Source organism: Zonotrichia leucophrys, chromosome 2 (assembly GCF_028769735.1).
Source record: "Zonotrichia leucophrys gambelii isolate GWCS_2022_RI chromosome 2, RI_Zleu_2.0, whole genome shotgun sequence".
Taxonomy (NCBI): domain Eukaryota; kingdom Metazoa; phylum Chordata; class Aves; order Passeriformes; family Passerellidae; genus Zonotrichia; species Zonotrichia leucophrys.
The window spans coordinates 7,208,425-7,230,936 of NC_088171.1; the positions used below are offsets into that span (position 1 = coordinate 7,208,425).

At 43.2% G+C, this 22,512-nt stretch overlaps 1 protein-coding gene across 2 annotated transcripts in view; it reads right to left on the minus strand.

Annotated features, from left to right (window-relative positions):
* PRKAG2 (protein kinase AMP-activated non-catalytic subunit gamma 2) overlaps positions 1-19,169 on the minus strand; it is a 222,517-nt gene extending 203,348 nt beyond the window's left edge. Inside the window, exon 1 of one of the 2 annotated variants that reach the window (XM_064703863.1) lies at positions 18,552-19,169. In XM_064703863.1, the coding sequence (XP_064559933.1) occupies positions 18,552-18,662 (111 nt within the window). In that variant the 5' untranslated portion in view covers positions 18,663-19,169. Of the gene's footprint in view, positions 1-331; positions 464-18,551 lie in introns of those variants that run through there. The other variant, XM_064703865.1, reaches the window with a different exon arrangement.
* Between the last annotated feature and the right edge of the window lie 3,343 nt (positions 19,170-22,512).

The window sequence follows — 22,512 nt, forward strand, 5'->3', positions numbered from 1 at the left end:
GTGTAATGACTCCAAATGGGAAACAAGAGTATCCTATGTAAACTAACCAACAAGCAGAAATTATCTTTGTAGCCTACTGAACAGCCTGGAAAAACAAACAAGCAAGCAAACACCGTTTCTGTGAATCTGAAAGAAATTTCTTAACAGATTTGAAAGAGAAGCCCAGAAAGAGGAAGGAAGAGCTTTAAAAGTGAAATTACAAGTAAACAAGGACAGAGAAAGAAAAGAAAAAAAACAACTTCCTGCAAATGGATGGGAAAGGCCACCTAGAAATGCACAGCACTGAAATTTCCAGCATTTGACCAGCCACCACCACAGTCCCAGCTTTTACCTGTCTGAGCCACATGGCTGATTTCTTTTATCACAATCAGAAAAATCAGGCCCTCATCGGGGAGTTCTGAATGGATCTGTCCCCATCCCTGCAGGTTCCAAGCCAGTTCCCACGGTGAGCTCCCCTGGCAGAGGCTCCTCCCCAGCGCTCCCCAGGGCTCAGGGAACACGCGGCTCTCCAGGGGCTCCAGCTGCTGCAGCTCTGGGACTCTGCTGACCTGCCTTCTCAAAGAGTGGGAGTCACTTCCTCTGCTGCCCCAGCAGTGCTTTCAGGAGCCCAGAGCATGCCAAAACACTGCCTGCCCTTGCATATAACTGGAGTAACAAAAGTGCAGCTGTACTCACTTTAAGGCAGGGCGATGCTTTCCCACCCTTATTTAACGCTGGCTCATTTCCATCAGCCCTAACAACCATGAATGGCAGGGAAGGGAGGTTTTATAGGCAGCCATAGGCTCATGGTCCTCTTTGATTTTGCTTCAAGTGAGTCAAATTGGCTTCACCCACAACTGAAGGCAGTAAATGTACTGACACAGAAGTCTGGCAACAGATCTCATCCCAGGTAAACTCCTGCGGCCAAAGGGAGCCATATCTATATATCTATATATCTATATATCTATATATCTATGTATCTATATATCTATATATCTATATATCTATGTATCTATGTATCTATGTATCTATATATCTATAACCATTTATGTATGGTCACAGATGATTTTATATAGGGAAAGCTCCACACAGTGCAGAATCAGGAGTGGAGTGGGCCAAGCCATCTGCAGTGCTGAATTACCTGCAGTATCCTGGCTTTAAGCATGATGGGTTTTTAGCTTACATGTAAGACTAGGAAACCACTGAGCTCTACTTTCCAGCAAGCTACAGTCTTGGGCAAATTACTTCTTAAATTTTTTCTTTCCAAGCTTCACATCAGAAATAATGATCCTTCCAGGGTGACATTAAATCAACCATTTCTCCTAAACATTTAGAAATTTGCAGAAGGAAGGATGTGGAGGGGGGCAGTGCATTAGGGTTATTATGTTGGCTCTTCCCCAGGCTTTCTTTCGAGGAGAGTTTTAAAAGAAATGCTTGGATCAAATACCTGTTCAATAAAAACCTGGATATCCTCCAAGAGTCCACTTCTTTGGTGAGAGCAAATAAAGCAGGTCTCCCAGTGTCTGAGGTGTAAGTGAAACCTTGAGTGCACAGGGGGTTGATATTAGAAGGCACACTTGTCTGGTAAGAGCTGCAAGAGGATAAACTGAATACCACATGGATAACAAGATGAGACTGGGGGAAACCAGGATTTGCATGTGTCCAAGAATTGACAGTTCAATGACTGGTGATTCCTTACATTCCTGATCCAGATTAGTTAGGGCACTGATGTTCCTGGGCTCACCAGGAAACAAGCCAGGGCCAGTGCAGGCAGGCAAAGTGCTACAGAGGAAATTGAGTTTACATGGAATGAACAAAACCATGTTTTCTCCAGACCAACAGAAGTAACCTTCTTTTGTTCATTCAGGACTCACAACAGTTTTCTTTAGAAAACAAACTTTTACTCTAAACTCTGTTCCACCCTTGGCATTTTTGGCAAAGTCCTCCCTATCATGTAGCCCAGGTGAAGCAACTTCCTTGAATTCCAGCATAAATGTTCCTAGCACTGCTAAACACCAGCAAAGCATTTAGTGATCACTGCCCCAGATATCTAAGATAGCCATCTATATGTCAGTCATGTATGACAAAACATAACTCCTAAAGCACTTCAGGGCTTTTCATATGCAAAGGTTTGTACCAGCTCCAGAGTTCACCCCACACACTCTGCTCCCAGCCAAGTAAGGAACCACCCAAAGGTCAGTGCACTGAGAGCTTGGCTTGGGCCACACACTCCCCTCAGGATGAAGAACAAAGCCATCAGGGTGTCAGGTCAAGGCTGCCATGGTCACACTTCAGGGATGTCCCTTCCTCCTCAGCCCTGCCACACGGAAGGAGGAGCACAGCTGGATCCAAGGTAAAGCAAGTTTGTGGTTAGGAGGTTGTGCTGCTGCTCAGTCTGGCTAAACCTGGTTTAACCACCAAATTGACTGTGTATTTTTGGACTGGTGAGGAAATGAGATGTTCATGACCTGATTCACAAACTAAAGCTTTGGAGAAAGTTTTAGATGAATCTGTTAATGAATTACCAGCAATAGCTGAGCTTATGTTTGACTGAATTTCTATGGTCAGCTTAATGAATACATGTACTTGGAAAAGACTTAGCTGAGATAAACATTGAGCCTCACTCTGCTTTGAAGTTATACATGAAATACAGAAATATGTTGCACCAGTTGCAGTTGCTTTACATGTAATTTCCCAACAAAAAAAAGAGCAAGAAAATGTTAAAGCTTATGCCAGAACATATAATAAAATTTCCTTCCCAAAGCTATAAACTTGCTGTGAAGCCCAGCCAATGTGCCAGACCAAGAACTCCAGCTCCAGCCATCAGGGCAAGTCCTGTCCCTCCACTGGAGTCACAGAGCTTTTCTGTGACCACAGAGCAGCTCTGTAAAGTGACACAGCATCAGACTCACAGACAGCCAGGCTGAAAGGCCTGAGAAACAGAATATCCTAGAAAAGAAAATAGGAAATTTTAAGGCCTATTTTTAATTAATTGCCAGATGGAAATAACCAGATGGAAATAAACCTTTCTTGGAACTTCTGGAAGCTTCTCAGAAAAGTCAACCTTTCCCTCAAACTGGCCTTGTGTACAAATTAGCACAGATCACAGATAAAAGAAGGGTTTTTTCCTATTAATAAAATCGTGATAAATTCTGAGATGATGCTTAGAAAAGAAAACAACATTAACTAAATCACCCTGATCATTCCAACAACAAAAACATCTAGGCAAATCTATGTACTGCACATAAAACCCCCCATATATTATGGAAACATGCATAAAACAGTTTGAATTTACAAATTCTCAGCCTGAGAACAAGGCATACTTTATTTAAATGGCTGTTATAAATCCATATAAAGTACAGGACTTAGCTTGATGACTGTCTCTTCATCTCATACAGTTACCAAGCCTCTATATAAACAAAATATGGTCTGTCAGATTTCTGTTTGGCCTTTTTGTATTTTGTCTCTACAATGGGGATGTGAAAGAGAAAGGCTGAATGTATTTATTCTGGTCTGGGCAACTGGCCAAAAGTAAAAGAGATATTTTAGGTTTCCTGGCTCACAGTGAGTGCAGCCTCTTACCTGCCTCCCCATTTGAGAGCACAGCCACAGAATTAAAGCTGGAACACAGTCAGAATAGCAGAGAGGGTGCATCACAGCATTAGCCATAAATATTACCTCTGTACCCTGGTTTCACTCCCCCATCTCCATCACAGCTCTCTTCTAGCACACACTTTGCACAATCCTCTCACATGTGGTAACACTTGTGGTAAGCAGAGCTGTAAAATTTGTCTGCAAGGAGAGAAAGCTCTCAGCAGAACAACTAGAAGAAACCTGGTTGTTTGTCCAATGGAATTATTGCAAAATCAAACCTAAAGATACTGATATTTTGGTATCCATTCATGAGCTATTTCTGGTACACCATATTTTGCTCATTTATACTTTATACACTCACAAGCTTTAAGTGGCTCCTTCTCCTATCTCTCTAACTGCACAAAGCCATAATGAAATCCTAAACTTCCATCCCGTGCAGAAAGATCTTCTCCAGTTCCAGCCCCAGTGTCCACAGCAGCTCCAGTGACAGGGAAAATTCTCCTGCTAAGGCAAAGTCACACCAGAATGGCACTCAGCAGATCTAGTGGTGAGCACCTCAGAAAGCTGCTCAGAAATCTTCCTCCAGCAGAGGAAGATGCTCTGTGCTCTGCACTGAACAGGTTACCTAAGCCATATAAAATAATTTTTAAATCCCCTAAAATGCTAATGTGGGAATCCTCCATGAAATAGCAGGAACTTTGTGGCACAAATTAGCATTAAGTACCCCAGCAGTGAGCAAAGTCACCAAAATTCTGAAAAACAAGATATTCACCCCTAAAGCTTGCCCATGTATCAGGAATGTAAACAAATCTAAAAATCTTTTCCATAAAGACTCAATATGTAATTCTGTGAGCCTGATTTTTGTTCTTCATATTTTGTGGTAGGTTTTGGAAACTCTAGAGATAGCAGCTACTGCTTTTGGCTCAGGGGATGCAGCTCAGGGAATATTCACAGGTCAGGTTGGAAGGTACCACAGAGGGACATCTGCTCCAGCCCCCTGCTCAAGCAGGGTCGTCCCAGAACAAATGGCACAGAATTATGTCCAGACCATTCTAGAATATCTCCAGCAAGGGAGACTCCACATCCTCTCTGGACAATCTGTCCCAATGTGTCATCACCTGCACAACAAAGTTTAAATAAACAATTATTACTTGTGTGGAGGCTACAGTGGCTGCTGGAAATCACAGGATTACAAAAATAGGAACACATAATAAAGACAAATCTGAGTAAAAACCAGAAGATTGGGAAGAAGGTGGAGAAGCTGAGATTTTTTGGCAACCTGCTCAGAATCAGCCTTAGTCAGCAAAGATGTTCAGGAGATTACTGTGAAATGAAGTTCCCAGCCCCGTGCCAGGAAGTCAGATTTCCACACTGCAATGGTAAATATTTGCAATGGGAATTGCTGGGAGGCCAATCCTGCCTGTCAAAATAGAAGTGCCACAATGGACTGTTGTGATGAATGTCATGGAATGAACTCAATTTTCACTCTGACCCATCATCAGTCTTTACAGCTGTCCTTGTGATAACTTTCACAGCACTGAGTTTATTTTTAACTAAAAAGGGATCAATCTAACTGCTTGGATAAAACCATGTTATCTTTCTGCTTTGTCACTTTTCTGCAATGCTATCAGCAATCATATTTCTACTGTTAAATAGTTTTCCATCTCCCTCTTTCCATTTAAAGCACACTTTGGCATAATCAGAGTGCTTTTCAATCAGTCCTGGTAAGAACAAGTATCTGTCTTGGAAAAAAAGCAATTGCATTGGCACGATCAAGTTACTAATGACAGATCCATTATATAATCAACAAATTGGTGTTTTTGATGGCCATTCCCTTTCCTCTTGCCTCCATAATGGTTCTCAGCTCAGTCAGACATTTGCAATTCATTTAGGAAATGGACAAAGTAAGCATTTGGATTTTCCCCAGTTGTGTTGCATTGTGCTGATTGCCAATTGCAGCTGTTGCATCTCACTGCAGAAATTTCTGCTTTCTGCACAGGTAGGATGGTGCTTCAGGCACAGGTGAACATGCAAGTGCCCTGAGCATCACTTGTGTTTTCTGCTCCCTTGATGTAAAAATCTTTCCATCTTGAGGGAAGGAAGAAGCCCAGCATGGGTTGGTAGCTTACCTGTGTACAAAAATTTCCACTCTGTAGTGAAACATAAATCTACTAATTTTACTTTATGAATCTCACCAAATTTATTAACTTCATTTTGAGCTAATTCCATATAGCTCCCATTTTATAGGGTAAATATGCCATTTTCAGGCTCATCCTACCAAATGGTCATGCCTTCATCACTGTCTTTACCTGTTGTGTTTCTGAGTTTAAGGAAATTACATTACAGATATTTCTGCATGACAGTTCTGAAGAGGAAATTCTATTTTGCCATTATGGATAATGCTCCCCCACCCAAATCCAAATATGTCATTTTATTTTACTTATTTTATACATTTATACATCTGGAAATCACTCCACCCTGTATGTGGAGTACACAGTATGGAAGAGAGATACTTAGATATTTAACTCCACCAGGATATATTTTGAAACACCACTTCCATGTTACATTAATAATTAGGTAATTAAAGTTTTCCATTTCCAATATTTAGGCAATATCAAATAACCAGAAACAAAAAGTAACAGATAATTTAAAGCTATCTCAGCAGTAAAGTGCAATTACCTGTTACAATTTAAGGTTGCTGAAGTGCACAACCCCCAATAGCCAAAAAAGTCTCTAGAGGTACATAAATAAAAAAAGAAACCTTCTAAAATTATCTGGCAGGGGCAGACCAAAGCAGAAGATTCCTGTTGTGGGAGTTCTCCTGTGCTGCATTTACATTCCCAAAAAGCAAGTCCAGGCATATTTGTTTTTACACAGTTGTTTCCACACCAAGACACATTTCCATTCCCCCCTCCCTTCTTCTGCTTTGTGTTCCATCGTCCACATCAACAATTAGTGGAAATGCCTGGCTGTGCCTGCTCACATTGTTCCCAGACTTTTCTCTCCCCCAGTGAGCTCTGAAGACCATGCATTATTTGACATGACATGACTTGGAGGCCTCCTACAGCAAGGGCTGTATGCAGGGAAGCAGACAGAAGCAAGGGAGAAGTTAGTCCTGGTTACATCTGGCACAGTAGGATGCCAGTCACTATGTGTTAATCCCTTAGCACAACAGCCCAGGTGATTGAACTTTAAATTACTTAAGTCTTGTAAACCAAAAACCACCAGAAATCAAAATAGCCTAAAGGTCAGGCTCGTTGCTCTGTTTGTTTTGTGACATGAAAACACAGGATATTCATAACGTGGGGTTTTCCCCTGAAATAATTAAACATCTATTGTATTTTCCATCACAGCTCATTTCTCTGCAACATGAGCAATTTGCCAACTTGTCTATACACACTGAATGTATTCAGCTCAGAGCAAACAGCTGCACACAGGGCAGCTCCCCTCCACACACACCAGGCTCTGCTCATCACACAATCACAAAATATGCTGAGTTGGAAGGGACCCACAAGGGTCAGCAAGCCCAACTCCTGGCCCTGTGCAGGACCAGCCCCAAGAGTCACATCATGTGAACATGAGTGTCCAAACACTTCTTGAATTCTGTTCAGTGCCCAACCACCCTGTGAGTGAAGAACCTTTTTCTAAATCCAACCTAAACCCCCCCCCGACACAACTTGAGGCCATTCCCTCAGGTTCTGTCACTGTCACACAGAGCAGAGATCAGTGCCTGCCCCTCCTCTCCCCCTCACAAGGAATTTGTAACTGCAGTGAGGCCTCCCCTCAGTCTCCTCCAGGCTGAACAGACCAAGTGCCCTCAGCCACTCCTCACATGGCTTCTCCTCAAGGCCCCTTCATCATCTTCATTGCCTTCCTTTGGATGGTCTCTGATGGTTTAATGTCTTTGTTGCCATGTGGCTCCCAAAAGTGCCCCCAGGACTGGAGGTGAGGCTGCCCCAGCCCAGAGCAGAGCAGGACAATCCCTCCCTGTCCCTCCCTGCCCAGCTGGCCATGCTGGGCCTGATGCCCCCGTGATCTGTTGCCCTCCTGGTTCCAGGCACTGCTGATCATACTCAGCTTGCCATTGAGCAGGAGCCCCTGGTCCCTTTCTGTGGCACTGCCTTCCATCCTCTCATCCTGCACATGCAAGGCTGCCCTGTCCAAGGGGCAGAATCCAGAACTTTCTCCTATTGAACTCCACATGGTCAGTAAGGACTTAATGGTCCTTAATCTGTTTTTTAAATTAACCTAGTCAGATACATAGAACATTCAAAACCATAAAACACAAATAAAGGAACCTATTGGCCTCTGGAAATGAACTTTCAGAAATATATAGAGTGCATGAGTTAATATCTTCTCTCACTTTGTTGCTCAAGTAGAGAACTTTGATTTTACCATTCCTCCAAGAGAAGGTGATTGATCCCCAGACACACCCCCAGATTTCAGCCTGTGTGTCCCAACTCTCATCCATTAAAGTGCATATAGTGATCAATGCTATTGATCTTACATCCTTTGCTTTTCCATGTGTGCCTCTTCCTTGGTTACTTCAACCCAAATCTGCTTCATAAATGCGCTGACAAAAAGGTTTATGTGGATTATGGCAGTGAAATATATTTTTTTTAATTTTTAAACATTTATATTTGAAAGCAAATTTGAAATAACTACCCACAGAGAGTCTGAACACATGTCTACAGTAGCTCACAAAACCTTTGAAGTTTACCCAGGTAAAAAATATATAAACAAAAAAATCCTCTGACAATTTTAAATTATCACAGCCTTTTCTCAAGTTACATTGAAAAGAAATTTCTTTCTGAAGACTTTATCACATGTAATACTTGGTCCCTCTCAATCAAACAAAAGACAAACATACACTGACTTTATTATGTGCCACAACAGATTGCAATGCACCAAGCATCAGTATTAGTTTCAGTCTTTATCATCAGGAGAGCAGCTGCTATTTATCCCTTCCCAAATTACTTCCTAGAATTACTTTCAATCTTGGTTCCATTGAACTAAAAGCCAATTTCTGATTTGTCTGGGGTTTTTTGGTGTTTTGTTGTATTTTTGTCTGTTTGTTTTTTTCCATTTTAGCTATCAGGCACAAGAGAGTGTTACTGGAAGTGGAAAAGTAGGAAAGTGGCTTGCAGGTATAAATAGCAAAGAGGGAAAAATGGCATCTTGAAAGTTTAGAAGATGTAAAGCTTAATTTTCCAATGTAATTAAAGATATCCTGATGCAAATGGACTGGCAGGATCTTCAAATACTGTAGAAGAACCTAAGATGCCTAAATTCCTTTGAAAATCCCATCTCTTTGAGCTACTAGCCTTCTTAGCACCTTTTTTCTTTTCTCAAGGCTTAATCCTGTAAGTGGCATTTTAAGTAAACTTGAGTCATCTGTTTGCAGATTTTTGGATCTGAGATTACAGACAGATGGGCATCAAAGTGAATGAGTTACCAAGGCTGACCAAGTTACCATTCATTTGATCTGACCATGAAAATGAAACAGGTTAAGAAGGAAGGTATTGTAAGGCAACAATTTTGTTCAGCATTGCAGGAGGATGCACAGAGTCTGTTGGGAAACCCAGCTGGGGAACAGCAGCTTCCCTTGCCTTGGTGAATGCTTGAGTACAACTGAGCAATACTGGGTGAAGAACAGTTTTGTCTGACTAAGTAATGGGATGAGCCCAATCCTGTGCATGGTTAAATAAGACATTTCCTCTTTTACTGACTCCAGTGTTTTACAGCTGAAAATCAGAAGAGTTGCATTAACAGCAACTTTTACATGCCAGTTGATGACATGGCCACAGATCTGCAGCAGTGAAAAGAGCCAGAACTCTTAGTACAGCACAGAAAAAAAGGAATTGCACTTTTTGAATTACTGGATTTACTTTATAAAGAAAAATGCTGGCATGTACTTTCCTGCCTCTGCACAGCTTAAAGCATGTAGAGTCATTCTAAAGCATATACAAACATAAAGAAAATGTGTAATTAATCATTCCCCAACTAAGTCTCTTAAATTAGTATTTACCTTGAATATTGACTCACTAAATAAAGAGCAAAGAGAACAGCTGAATATCATCTTCTACCTCCCATTCTTTTCAGGCTTCAAATTTTATGTTTACAAATAATGTTGGCTCAACTTTTCAAGTGACAGAATTTGCCCATTTTCCCATAAAAATGTAGAGTTGATCTAAGACTAGTGGAAGGAGTATCAAAGGATGGTGTTGAGACCATGCTGGTAATTCTCCTTCCTGCTCTAGCTGGCGGCAGCACTAGAGAATGCCCAGCTCCAGCAACTGGAAGGACAAGCCAGTGGAATTCAGGAAAGGAGACAGAATGCCTGCAAACTCTTTGGAGACTGCTGGAGATTGAACATGGCTGGTAAAGAGCTGTTTTATAGGTACCCAAATTCCATTTTCTTGACAATGTAGATGACTACATGTGAAAATCCTGTAGATGCCTTGTTTCAAGAATTCTACGACTGATGTGCCACCAGCTATACAGAAAATAAAAGAGTAACATTGCACAGCTTTCATCAACCACATGAACCACATGGAGGATGTGATAATTAGGCACACTCATCGGGACCACTTTTGATGCTGGAAATTTAAAATAGTCTCCTCTAATTTATCTAATATCCTCAAATCCTTGGTCTTCCTGATCAGGCTGCCAAGAGTCCTAATAGTGTTATTTTAAGACCTGGCATGACTGTCTGTAGACATTAGACTGGAATCCTTTCACTTCACACATATTTTCAAAAAGCAAAAGGAAAAATACTTCCCATGACTGCTGCCTTAGGTTAATGTTATACATGGATATGACTTAGGCTGAGCCTGTACATGGATTCTTATGGAACAAATACCAGAGAAAGAAGGTTTGGCTTATGGTTAGGGTAAGGAAATTGGGTCTGAAAACTTCAGGAGTCCAACTGTCACATTCCTGCACAACATGGGAAAAGTTGCTTTAACTCCAGCCATCTCCTTGAATATCAGCACTGCAGGGATGAAGTTGTCTCTTCACACCTCCTCCAGCCAATCCAGTCTGTCAAGGCTTTAAATTCTTCAGAGAGTTTTGTCTTTGCTAACACATGTACAGACATCTAACAGCATTCAGTCATGGATGGAAAGGAGATCCCACAAGCTGTTTTGGTGTTTCAGTGTGGCACACTGACACTTTAAAAGTTCATTTTTTGTGGACCTCGAGCCTCAGCCATTCATCAATGCACAGCTTGCACCTCCTCTGCCCTCAGGCCATACAGCAGATAGACTCAGATTGCTGAGGATTTATCCTTGAACTGTCTTTCCTCATGCTTCTTGGTTTAGATCACCCTTCCAACACATGATTAATACTCAGCAACAGCAAATCCCCCTCTAATGAATGTATGCAAAAGGAATGACAACACATGATGAAAACCACATTCCAGAAGATGCAATGATCTACTGAGAAGCTGGCAAACACACCCACAGCATGGTAGCACTGACTAAGCACCTTTTTTACCTCTTCCTTACTCTTCCTTCCTCTGTCAAGTCTTGTTGAGCCTATTGTGCTTCCAGTTTTGATATCATCTCAGAGAATCCTTTTCCCAGAAGTCTCTGCACTCCTTCTAGCCAAATTCAATTTCACTCCTCAGACTGGCTCTATGCTTTTGGAACAAGATCCTACCAACTGTGGAGTTCAATTCCATGTGCCTGTGGAGTGGCTGAACAATAGACTATTTCCAGGAACTTTCACTTGTTCTGTCAGAGCAGTGAAACTGGGGAGTTTTCATCCCTGGGGAAATTCAAAATCTGATGGGGCAGAGTCCTGAGCAAACTGCTCTAGTTGACCACAGGGCCAGAAATAACACCTGGACTAGACAACTTCCAGATCTCTCTCTCCCAACCTTAACAGTTCTGTGATTCTTTACAACACTTGTTTGCACTTACACCTTTTAAAGGCTGCATGGCCAAAAGCAAAGCAGCACAGGCCTAGCAAACACATTAAATGCAGACCTATTTAAAGGCATAGAACAGCCCTGTGTCAGAGGAAATTTGTCAAGGATTAGGGCTAGGTACCCTTAATAGAGTCACTGTGACACACTTGAGCAATCTCTACACAATTCATATTTTCAGATTTCATTGTAGAGTCCATTCAAAATAAGTGGCAAGCAGATAACAATCCATTTCTCCCACTGGACAGGCAACAGGCAATGCTTATGGCACCTGTTCAGCCCACTGCATTCCTAAAACCATCCCATTTCTATGGAGAGCTTGTCTTCACCAAAAAGTTTCTTCATGTTTGGACTCAGATTTTACCCCTAATCTAGCTCACCAAGTACTGATTTCTCCAATTCCATGGAAAACACTTTTCCAACCTCTTCTAAAGGAATCAACATGCATGTACCTTCCACAAACCAGACCCAAACTTCAGTCATTCATAAAAAACTCGTGGTAAGTCCACAACTGAGCAGGAAAGTCCTGTGTTTTGTCATGTTGTCAAGAATCACTCTGACCACTCAGAGAGGTTTGCTCTCTTCAGCTTGCAGAAGCAGAGTATTTTCTTATTTTCATTGTTCCAGCAGCATTCCTGACATGGAAAGTTGACTGAAAATTGCAGAGTGGCTGTTGGACATAAATGATGATAAAGGCTTCATAACATGGCAGACAATGCTTATAATGCACACAATTCCTCCTGATGAATCCCCAGATGTGTGAGCATGTTCTCCAGCAGCTTAAAAAAGGCATCTAGCTCTCTCACCCTGGTCACACAAATAGATTAAGTCTTCAGCTTATGACATGAGTTCTGTTTTTGGAGCAGAAGGTCACAGGCACCCTTTGCAATAATGACCATAAGGTCTGAGGAGTCACGGTGTGGGAAATAAATGACAGCCATGAAACTCACACTGCAATGCATTTGCTCTGCATCCCACTGGGTCACGCCTCCATAATGTAATTTACTGTCAAGCTGAATTTTATGAAAATTTGAAGGATGTTATAAACCATTCTATGAATCCTCAATGTCAAAAACTGGAGCATGGTGTTATATTTCAGTTCTCAACTGTGTAAATAATGCCTTCATGCTTTAAAGGTTTCACATGCAAGGAACTTAAGAGAGACAGTATTACAGAAGCAAACACTACACTGAAGCATTATACTGCAGTTTCTACAACTGCATAAACACAAAAATCATTCTGCATATCTAACACACATTGGTGTTTTAGCTCACTGCTGGTATGAGAAATAGTTCAGCAGCAGTACAGCACTGAACCACCACATCAACAATAATATTTTATATTTATTGATGGTATCGTGTATTCATGTGTGTACATGAGTTTTCCTCCTCAGGAGAAAAGCCACACTGCATTCAAGATTGAAATCTTTTCTTTTTAGCCTTTCAGACATACAAAGATCTCCCTGTTTGTGAGACTGTAACACTTTCTCCAGTGTATCTACAGTGCAAACAGTACAAAATTGACACAGCAGCCCCCTGCAAGCAGATCAGCCCCTGGAGCCAATTCCCAGAGCCTGGTGATCAGTCTGGGGCAAACAGCCCACACTGGGACATTCCTTGGCTGCTGGTGATGTCTTCCCTGATGCTTCATTTCTCCTGTAACCAGCTCTGCTCTTGCATTATTCCCTGTGCATGGGATGCATTTTGGCAGAAATTCAGCTTTTCTTCAAAGGGATGAGAATTGCATGTGTTACTTCACTCAGCATAAATGTCCACAATTTGGGCAACCAATCCTGACTCAGTTTTGCCTCCTTTCTCCTCCCATTAGCTCTGCCAAGGCAGCACCTGGGCACACCAACCTACTTCCATGCCTGTCCATACACCATCAGCAAAATGAGGGGTAAATTCTGGTTTCAGTCACATCTGAGTAGCTCCCTTGAATTTAACGTGGTAAAGTTGAGATTAAGCTGAACTTTGTGGGTTGTGAACAGGAGCTGGACCCTCCTAGGTGGAGATCACTGCCCCCCATTTCACTCCTGATCCCTCTGGAGCATGACTTTTCTTCTGTTCCACTAATTCCCAATACAAGCACAGTGTAAACTTTCCTGAGCCCAAAAGTCTCACCATCCACATTTCTGTGGGATCCTTCTACATTTATTACTTATTCCTCCAAGGAAATTCACATTCCTCTGAGCACACAGTTCTCAGGTATAAATAAAGGAGGTTGGGTGAGGCCCTGTAGGAGCTGAATCTCAAACCAGGAAAAGTAATATTTAGTAAGATACAGCACATTTCTATATACTGATGGTCTGTTTCTGTTATGCTTTAGAACCAAAAGGACTAATGCTTCCTTCATTGCAGTGGCAGCTATTATGATTGTAAACATGAATCCTTTCTTTTATCCTTCAGATAATTTAAAGTACCATCTCAACACTCCTGAGCAAATACCCCTTGCCCTTTCCTGTATTAATATATCAGCTCTTGAGGGAGGAATCCAAATTTAAACTTCAAGGCCACAGAGGCTCAGGACAACTCCGAGCCTGCCCTGGGAGAGCAAGAGGGAGAACAGTTGTGATTTAATTTTAGGCAAACATTTGTCTCTCCTCTGTTTCTCTCTCCCTTCACCTCCTCTCCCCAAGAAAACAAACATTTCTTTCATTCCTAGATCACACTAGAAGCTGATTTCTTTTCACCTTTGAAAGAACTCACTAGATTATTCCCCATCTGCAGCTTCCTAAAGCGACTCCTAGACTGAAGTGCTGTTCTTATCAGCCCACCCTGCAATTACCGGGAGACAAGAAGCATCCTGCAAAAACTATGACAGAACAAAATCATTTCACAGAGATTTATTAGGCATGCAGCCACTAATGACTTTGCAAGTGTGGAAAGAGAGATGGAGGGGCAGAGCCTGAGCCAAGAGCAGCTGTCAGAACATCACTGTCATCTATCGGGTTAGAAATGTTTAACCCATCTGATGCTCAGCCTGGCATCCCCCATAACACCAAGCCTGGAAACAGCAACAAATTTTGACATTGAGGAGTCTCTTCAAAAATCACAGAGGCTGACAAAGAAAAGGGGGAAACTGTGCAGAGATGTTTCTTTGTGTGGCACAGAAAATAAAGAACCCTGCTCTCCAAGCACATCCTTCTAGTGCCCAACTCTGCTCTCAGGGCTGAAGTACCAGAGGTAAGAGGCACCTCACTGAACTGACAGCTGCTCTGCTATTCATTCACAGATGTTATATTTGTGCTTATTGTGAAAAAAACTTCTTTGTTCTTTTGAATAAAAAGTCACCTTGCGATGTATTTGGGAAAAATCCAAGGAAGTGCCAAGCTGCTGCAATTCCCACCTGCTGGGAGCAGCAGGGGCCTGGCACCTGGCATCGTGAAGCTCTTGAGAGAGGTCCTGCCCTCAGCTGTGCTCATGGAAATACAACACAACTTTGCTAGCACTGACTGAACCAGCCCAGATGAAATCAAAAGTAAACAAGAGCAGAATATTTTTTTGTCAGCACCAGGGGCCTACAATGGTAATGTTAACATTAGAACAGATCAATTTTGCAAGATGACAAAAGAACATTCTGATCTCACTGCTGGGAGCTCCTACTCAGCAGACAATTGCATCCCATCTCAGAATAGAGTTTTTAAAATGTTCAAAGCAATGTGCAAGCATTAACTTCTAATGGCTTAAAAAGGAATTTTATAATGCTAATGTCTTCATATTACAGCTATGATGCATCTAGAGAGCAAAGGTTTCTATTTAAATCTGTAGCAGCTTTCAGAGATATTTGGACCAGAAATTTCCATTTAGGCATCTCTAATTTCAAGACTTCTGAGTGTGCTGCTGGGACAGACAGAGGTTGATATGACCTTTACAAAGGCTCCTGCAATTATATTCTGGTCCATCTAAATTACTAGTTTAAGTCAGTTGTGTATCTACAAAGAAAACAACAACCAAACAAGAAGATGTTCCATCATCCCAGCCATCCAGCAAACACTCCCCTGCCATGCTACAGAATTCAGTGGCCCCTGCTTTGCTCTTGGCTACTGAACACAAGCTGAGAGCAGTGGGGAAAGCCAGCCTGCAGAATTTAGTGATGCACCATCACCCCCAGAAGTACAGGCAGGGCACCATTTACCTGTGCTGAGGGAGGCTGAGCACAGACAGAAGGTGAAAATAGAGTGTTTCCAGATTTTTTTTATCATGTCTTGTCCTTCCTTGAGAAAGGTGTACCTGAGAAATGCCCTGGAGTGTTGCAAGCCACAAACCTGCTTTATTCAATTCATCTGGTTTTTCCCCACTGTCACAGACAAACCCAAAGCAATAAAACTATGTGGGGGAGGGAAGAAATGCATACAACTTTATTTTCAGAAATCCCCATTATCCAGAGTCCTCTAAGCTAATTGTAGTGTATTTTGCACCCTTCCTTTTTTATTTTCCCACAATATATATTATTTTTTCAATCAGCATTTCTGCATGACCAATAAATGTGTTTTAGGTCAGGCTGCATCACAGCAGTACCTCTGTGCCCCACTGCTTTCTCTTTCAGAATGGACTCCTCTCTCCCCTCCTACTCAGACCTTGTTAGCTCTTCTCTTGTTCCTAATTTGAAGATCCAAATGAGCATGAATTACGTGTCTCAGCAATAAACATGATCTCACAGAAACACAAAGAAGAGGATGAACAAAATAAAAATTACAGTCTGCTGAAAGCTCCCTTGACAACTACAGCTACACTGACAGGCGCCACTGAAATAATAGGAATGATGCTTCAAAACAACAGCCAAGACAACGTTATGAAAGAGGGAAAAAAACAGTCTAAACAGAACTTTTCAAATGCAGATTCCTCTGTCAAGTAAGGAAAATGTGAAAAAATGTTCTGTTTTATAGCACAGCCATGTTCAAACTCTGCCAGATTACAGAAAACCACTAAAAATCTGAGTACAACCATGGGCTCCATAGTCCATCTGAGGAATGTTAGAGTGATGCAGAATGAAAGAGAAGGGTCATATTTTGGGGATGGAGAGGAAGGATGGAAGGTGTTATCTCATTACAACTGGCTGAACAACAAAACTTCTGTTGACTTCAGTGCAACATCAGGCATTTGCAAGCTTGTGTATCTGAGTCCCTACCATTACCCAGGTGAAATCTGCATACCAAAAAGCCAAGAGATGATGAACATGAAAAATTATGACCCACTACTAAAAATGTTCCATCCAAGACAGAATTAAGGCAAAACTCATGAAGAAAGGTTGTCTATGGATTAGGGAGGAAATTAGGAAAAAAGCATTAGCATTCCTCTGTCAATAATGATTTAGTGCTAATGAGGTCCTCAAGTACTTTTTTTCATGTTAGCTTCACACCATAAAAGGAGGAAATTTGTTCTAAGTTCTGGTGTGATCAGAGATATCTCTGATCAGCAGGTATTTCAAAAATACCAGATGGATGCTGTAAAATCCTGCAACAATCACAGGAAAATCCAAAACTACCTATGGCTCCTCAGCAGGCAGAAAATCAGCTCTGAGAGCAGCAGTGGGGATCCAACTGCACAAGAGTTTCTGGCCAGACTGAGTCAGAGGTGGGGGGGCAGTGGAAAGAGATGGCACAGAAAATATTGCAGGCAGGGTGGGAAGGAATAATGAGCACAGGGGGAGTGGCGCTTTGGTGTGGTACATTTTATTTGCTGGTATTTTACATCCCTATTGTGAAGTACTACTGGCAACATGGTAAAGTTTATTGCCCAAAATCTTCTGTCACAAATACATAGGCAACACCCATTTCTGTTAGCAGAAACAGACCCTTTTCTTCTAGCACTGAATGCACTCTGAGCTCCAGAAGTTTGGCTTGGGCTCTTGGGCTTGCATTCCTCCCCAGAGAAAAATAAAATCTGCAGAAGAGTCATGTACTTTTCCTCCATTTTATTCCACACACTCGAGACACCTAATAAATTTGCTTTGACTTCTTATTCTTTCCTAAAACAAAGGAAAATCTTAGAACCACAAATATCCTTTTGCTCCTTGGTGGCCTGGCAGAGATACGGGCAGAACTGTTTCCCACTTTTATATAATGAGATTTAAAACAAACTAATAAACAAAACAAAACAACAAAAAAAGAAACCAAACACCAATAAGCAATAAAACAACAGAGGGCACAAAGAAGATACAAGGACTTTGCTATTTCTTGCCAGAAGCACTGAAACCAAAAGTACATCAGGACTGAGAATAGAAAACGAATAGCTACATGGATCACAAGAACATCCTAATAGTGAAAAAATCTAGTAATTTAAGTTTTGAAAGGCATGTAGTTCTGAAGATGGAGCCAGTTAGCCTTTCAGTACTCACTGGAAATAGAAACTTTTGATCTGTGGTTATTCTGTATCTGTATCTAGAATTTCTTACATGTTACTTTATAGTGGAATATACAGAACAGAGCTGGTGAACAGGCTGCACAGCTCACTAGTTTTCTCCACTGTGAATCCAGCTGCCCTGCTCTTTCAGCAGTGACCAGACTGCTCGGATCCAAATCTGAGCCAGCTCTGGGTTCCCCAGCCCTGGGAAATTCAGAAGTGGATTAGTCTCGAGAGGGAAGAACCAGATTAAACGCTGGTTCAGCCACAGGCAGGGACAGTTCCCGGAGTCAAAGCTGGGAAAGCTGAGACCAGCGTTTGGGGGTGAGCAGACCTTCAGCCACACCGCGCTGCGAGTCTGACACGGAACTGGGTGAGACAAACCGAGCCAAACCCACAGCCCAGGGCACTCGTACAGCAGGGAGTAAGAGTCACTCCTGATACTGGGATAGGGGAATACACCATGCCACGGATACCACATCCTGCACGGGGCCAAGACCCCGCTGTTCAGCCCACCCCAGGTGTGCAGGACCCGCCTGTTGCAGGGCGCACCCCCAGCCCAGCACGCCCCAAAGTGCAGAGCTGGGCAGGAAACACAACAAACACGCCACCTCTCCCTGCCTTTCGCTGCGCTCCATGGCAGAGAAAAACATGCCTAAGCCACGCCAGCTGCCGAACGGGAGGGAGAGCGAGGAGCCACTTACGGGGATGTGCACTCGCAACATGAGTTTCTTGTGGCCGGAGCTTTTCCTGCTGCTGCTGCTGCTGCTGCTGCTGGAGGCATCTTTCTTCTTGTCCATGGCAGTGCTTCCCATGCCTTCACCCAAGCGTGGTGCTGAGCGATGGATCTGGAGAGGGAGCCTCCTCTTCCACCTCTCCCCACCGTCCCACGGGCCGCAGTTACTCCAGGCTCCTTATTTTCTTTTTTCTTTTCTCTCTTTTTTTTTCCCCCCTTCCTAATGGCCTTAGGATATTTGGGGGGGTGGGGGTGGGGGGAAGCAAGAGGAGGGGGGAGAAAGAGAAGCCGAGGGAAGGGGAGGAGTTTCTCCAGCTCCGCTCTTTAATCCCAGCAGCGAGGTGTCAGGGGGGACCTTCGCAAGAGCATGAGATGCCCTCACAGACGCTGCTCCCTTTCTCACTCTTCCGCCCTTTCAAAAATATCCGGAGCATCCTGGGGGAGGGGGGGAGAAAGTTTCCTTCCCCTCGCCCAGCTCGGCCGCACTCTCACCGAAAGAGAGAGAGAGAAAAAAAATAATAATAAAAAACAACCCCCCAAACACTCAAAGGCCAGAAAACTCGAAAAGGGGAAGCGCTCGGGCGACGCTTCTGGCAGACTGGGGAGTCCCGCGGGAAGGGAAGGAGGGAGGGAAGGGGGGCAGGAGGATGGGAGGAGGTGCCCGGGCGCTCCCAGAGCCCCGGCGGGTCCCCAGGAGCTGCCAAACGGGCACCACGCAACTTTCCCGCAGTCCGGCCGCTCCCCCCGGCTGCCGCTCGTCCGGGCCGCCCCGCCGGCCCCTCAGCGCGGGGAGAGCGGCTGGAGCCGTGCCTGCATTCCCGGAGCACGGAGGTGGGCGAAAAGGCTGCGTTTCACCTTGCCAAAAACGCCCCAAGGCGGCGCGGCTCATCTCCCTCCCGACCTCCCAGGCTGTTTCCTCGCCTCCCTCCCCTCAGGGTTTCTCTCGGCCGTGCCCTAAGCCAGGGGTGTTTCTGTCCCCTCAGGCCCCGCTTCCAGCTGCGCTCCCCTCAGGGTTTCTCCCGGCCGTGCCCTAAGCCAGGGGTGTTTCTGTCCCCTCAGGCACGGCTTCCAGCCGCGCTCCCCTCAGGGTTTCTCCCGGCCGTGCCCTAAGCCTGGGGGATTCCTTTCCCCTCAGGCACGGCTTCCAGCCGCGCTCCCCTCAGGGTTTCTCCCGGCCGTGCCCTAAGCCAGGGGTGTTTCTGTCCCCTCAGGCACGGCTTCCCAGCCGCGCTCCCCATAGCCCAGCAAGGAACGGGCCCCGGCAGGCTCCATTCCCTCTGGGCAAAACCCCAGGCTGCCCTGCCTCTGCCGGGCTGACAGGGGACGTGTGCCAAGCCCAGGAGGGCCGCAGTCCACTCCTGAACGGAGATTTTTCCGCTCCCTCTCACTCCAAAAAGCCTTCATCGCTCTTGCAGATTCAGCCGAGCGAAAGAAGCGGCTCAGCCCCCGCGGGCGAATGGATTTGGCGTCACCGGGTCCCAGGGAAGGAAAAGCTTCCAACATCCCTTCACCTGTGGCTGTGCTGCTGCCCAGAGCCTGCCCACGGCAGTGCCACCCTGCTGCCAGGCTGCCACCAGGGCTGAGAGCCTGGGACAGCAAGGACAGAGAGGCGTCTTTTCTTTAGGACAGCAGGTGGTTTAAGCAAGCATACATGCTGCATCAAAATACGAGAGGTTGTTTCAGAAATGCCTCTGCTTCCCTTGACAATCCCTTGCTGAGAGCCTGGGACAGCAAGGACAGAGAGGTGTCTTTTCTTTAGGATGGCAGGTGGTTTAAACAAGCATACATGCTGCATCAAAATATGGGGGTTTGTTTCTTCTTCCCTTGAGGATCTCTGCATCTTTTTACAGTGCCTGAATTTGAGGATAAGGCCAAGCACGTTATAGGCACAGACCTTTTATCACAGCTCTCAAACTCACATTTTCCCTGGTTCAAAGATGTGTGGGTATGCATTCACAAAGCCAACACTGTAATCACTCCCAACAAATCTTAGGGGATTCTATTAAACAATTATTGAGGAGAGAAGGGAGAAGAGTTTTCCTCAAAAATCTTATCTTCTGAAAAAATACAGGGTTATGTGGTTATCACCAAAAATACAAGAATTCAGATTTATTTCACTCCTTATGAAAGTCTCAGTATTAAACAGGTGCAAAGCTTGGTTGGGTGTAAATCCTGTAGCCACGTCTCTAAAACCATACAGAATTAAATAAAAGTATCACCCCTTTAATGAAATAGACAACTGTTCTATAGGCTCCTACAGAATGTCAGGGAAGGAAACAGACCTGGAAATGAAACCGGGGTTGAGATCACTGACACCAGCTCAGGAAGGGATATGGACGGGTCTGTAACATCTGCTTTTCTCCCAATATTTATATAAACTCTGCCAACAAAGTGCTGTTGCCAAGGGATATGGGAATGACTGGAATAAAGAAATGAAAAAATTACTAAGAAGCATGCCTATGAAAAAACTCACAAGGTTTTTCTAGCTACTGTGGTCTTGAAAGTTAAAAAATCAGGGAAGAAAAGGTAGAATTTCCTTAGAAGTATTTTAGCAATTGGTACTGCAAGCACACAGATCTCCTGGCCATTCTTCATTAAATTAACTAAATTATCTAAATTAAATTCATTAATTAATTCAAGGTGAAATAAAATCTACCATATAAATACTCCTTTCCCTTGATTATGCAAAATTGTTTCCCACAATATTATAATTTATTTTCTACATTTAGTATTTTAAATCTAAATTATTCTTCTTCTTTTAGATTAATTGTATGAATAATTGTGGTTATTGTAAAAGAAGTTTCAGAAAGTGACATAAAGGCAGCATAACCAAACTCCTAAACCTAAAAAAAATCCACAAATCAACTTCCCCCCATCATGATTGCCTTAAGCATGTTTATCACTTTCAGAATACCACAATAAGGAGTTATCCTTATTTTTTTTCCTTTGACCCTCTAAGGTCTCAAATATGACCTTTGATTCTCCAGTCATATTTTTAAACTTTTCATTGCAGCTCTGAGGATTAGAGACATGTTAAAACAAACAAACAAACAAAAAAGAAAACAAACTTCAAAAAATACAACAAACAGCAAAACAAAGCCTAAATCCTTCTACAGCTGCTAGACTTCAGGAGCTTGACTCCTTGTAAAATCAAGTGTTAATAAGACCCTGCTATAAAATAATCACCAATTATTTCAGACATTAGGGCACCATGTTTTTATCCCTCTTTGTTTCTTATCCTTCATGCATAAACGTAGCCAGCATATGAACAAACAACACTGTAAATATTTCTAATGAGATCTGAAGTTATTTTGATTATTTGACTACCAGCAACCAGGTTTTCAGATGTATGTAAGCATCTAAATTACTAATTTCACAGACAAATGGGTAATAAAACACTTTGGAGAATACCATAGAATCACAGAATGGTTTGGGTAGGAAGAGACCTTAAAGATTATCCAGTTCCAACCCTGTTCCCATGGACAAAGACACCTTCCACTAGACCAGGATGCTCAGAGCTCCATCCAACCTGGCTGTGAACATTTCCAGGGATGGGGCATCACATTTATCACCCAAATACTTCCAGGTTTCATGATCCTTCAGGGGTGCAAAGCAGAACAGCATTTCAAACACACCAACCACAATTTGCCTCTCCCCAGCACCACCTGAATGCTCCCCATTTTAACTCAGCCCTACCTCAGCAGAAGCAGCACATTTTGGGCTACACCCTGGCACAGGATAAACCCTATTTAATCCTTAAATACAGGTTGAGTCAATTTTTCCGTAATAAATTTCCCTGAGTACATTGCTACATTTCTAAAACAGCCATAAAACTTTGCTTTGAGCCTTGGTTGTACCAATTATAGTTGCTGTAAGGAAAATAATAATGGCACCAGCAAACTTTTGTGCTGAGGTTTCAAATGCAATAT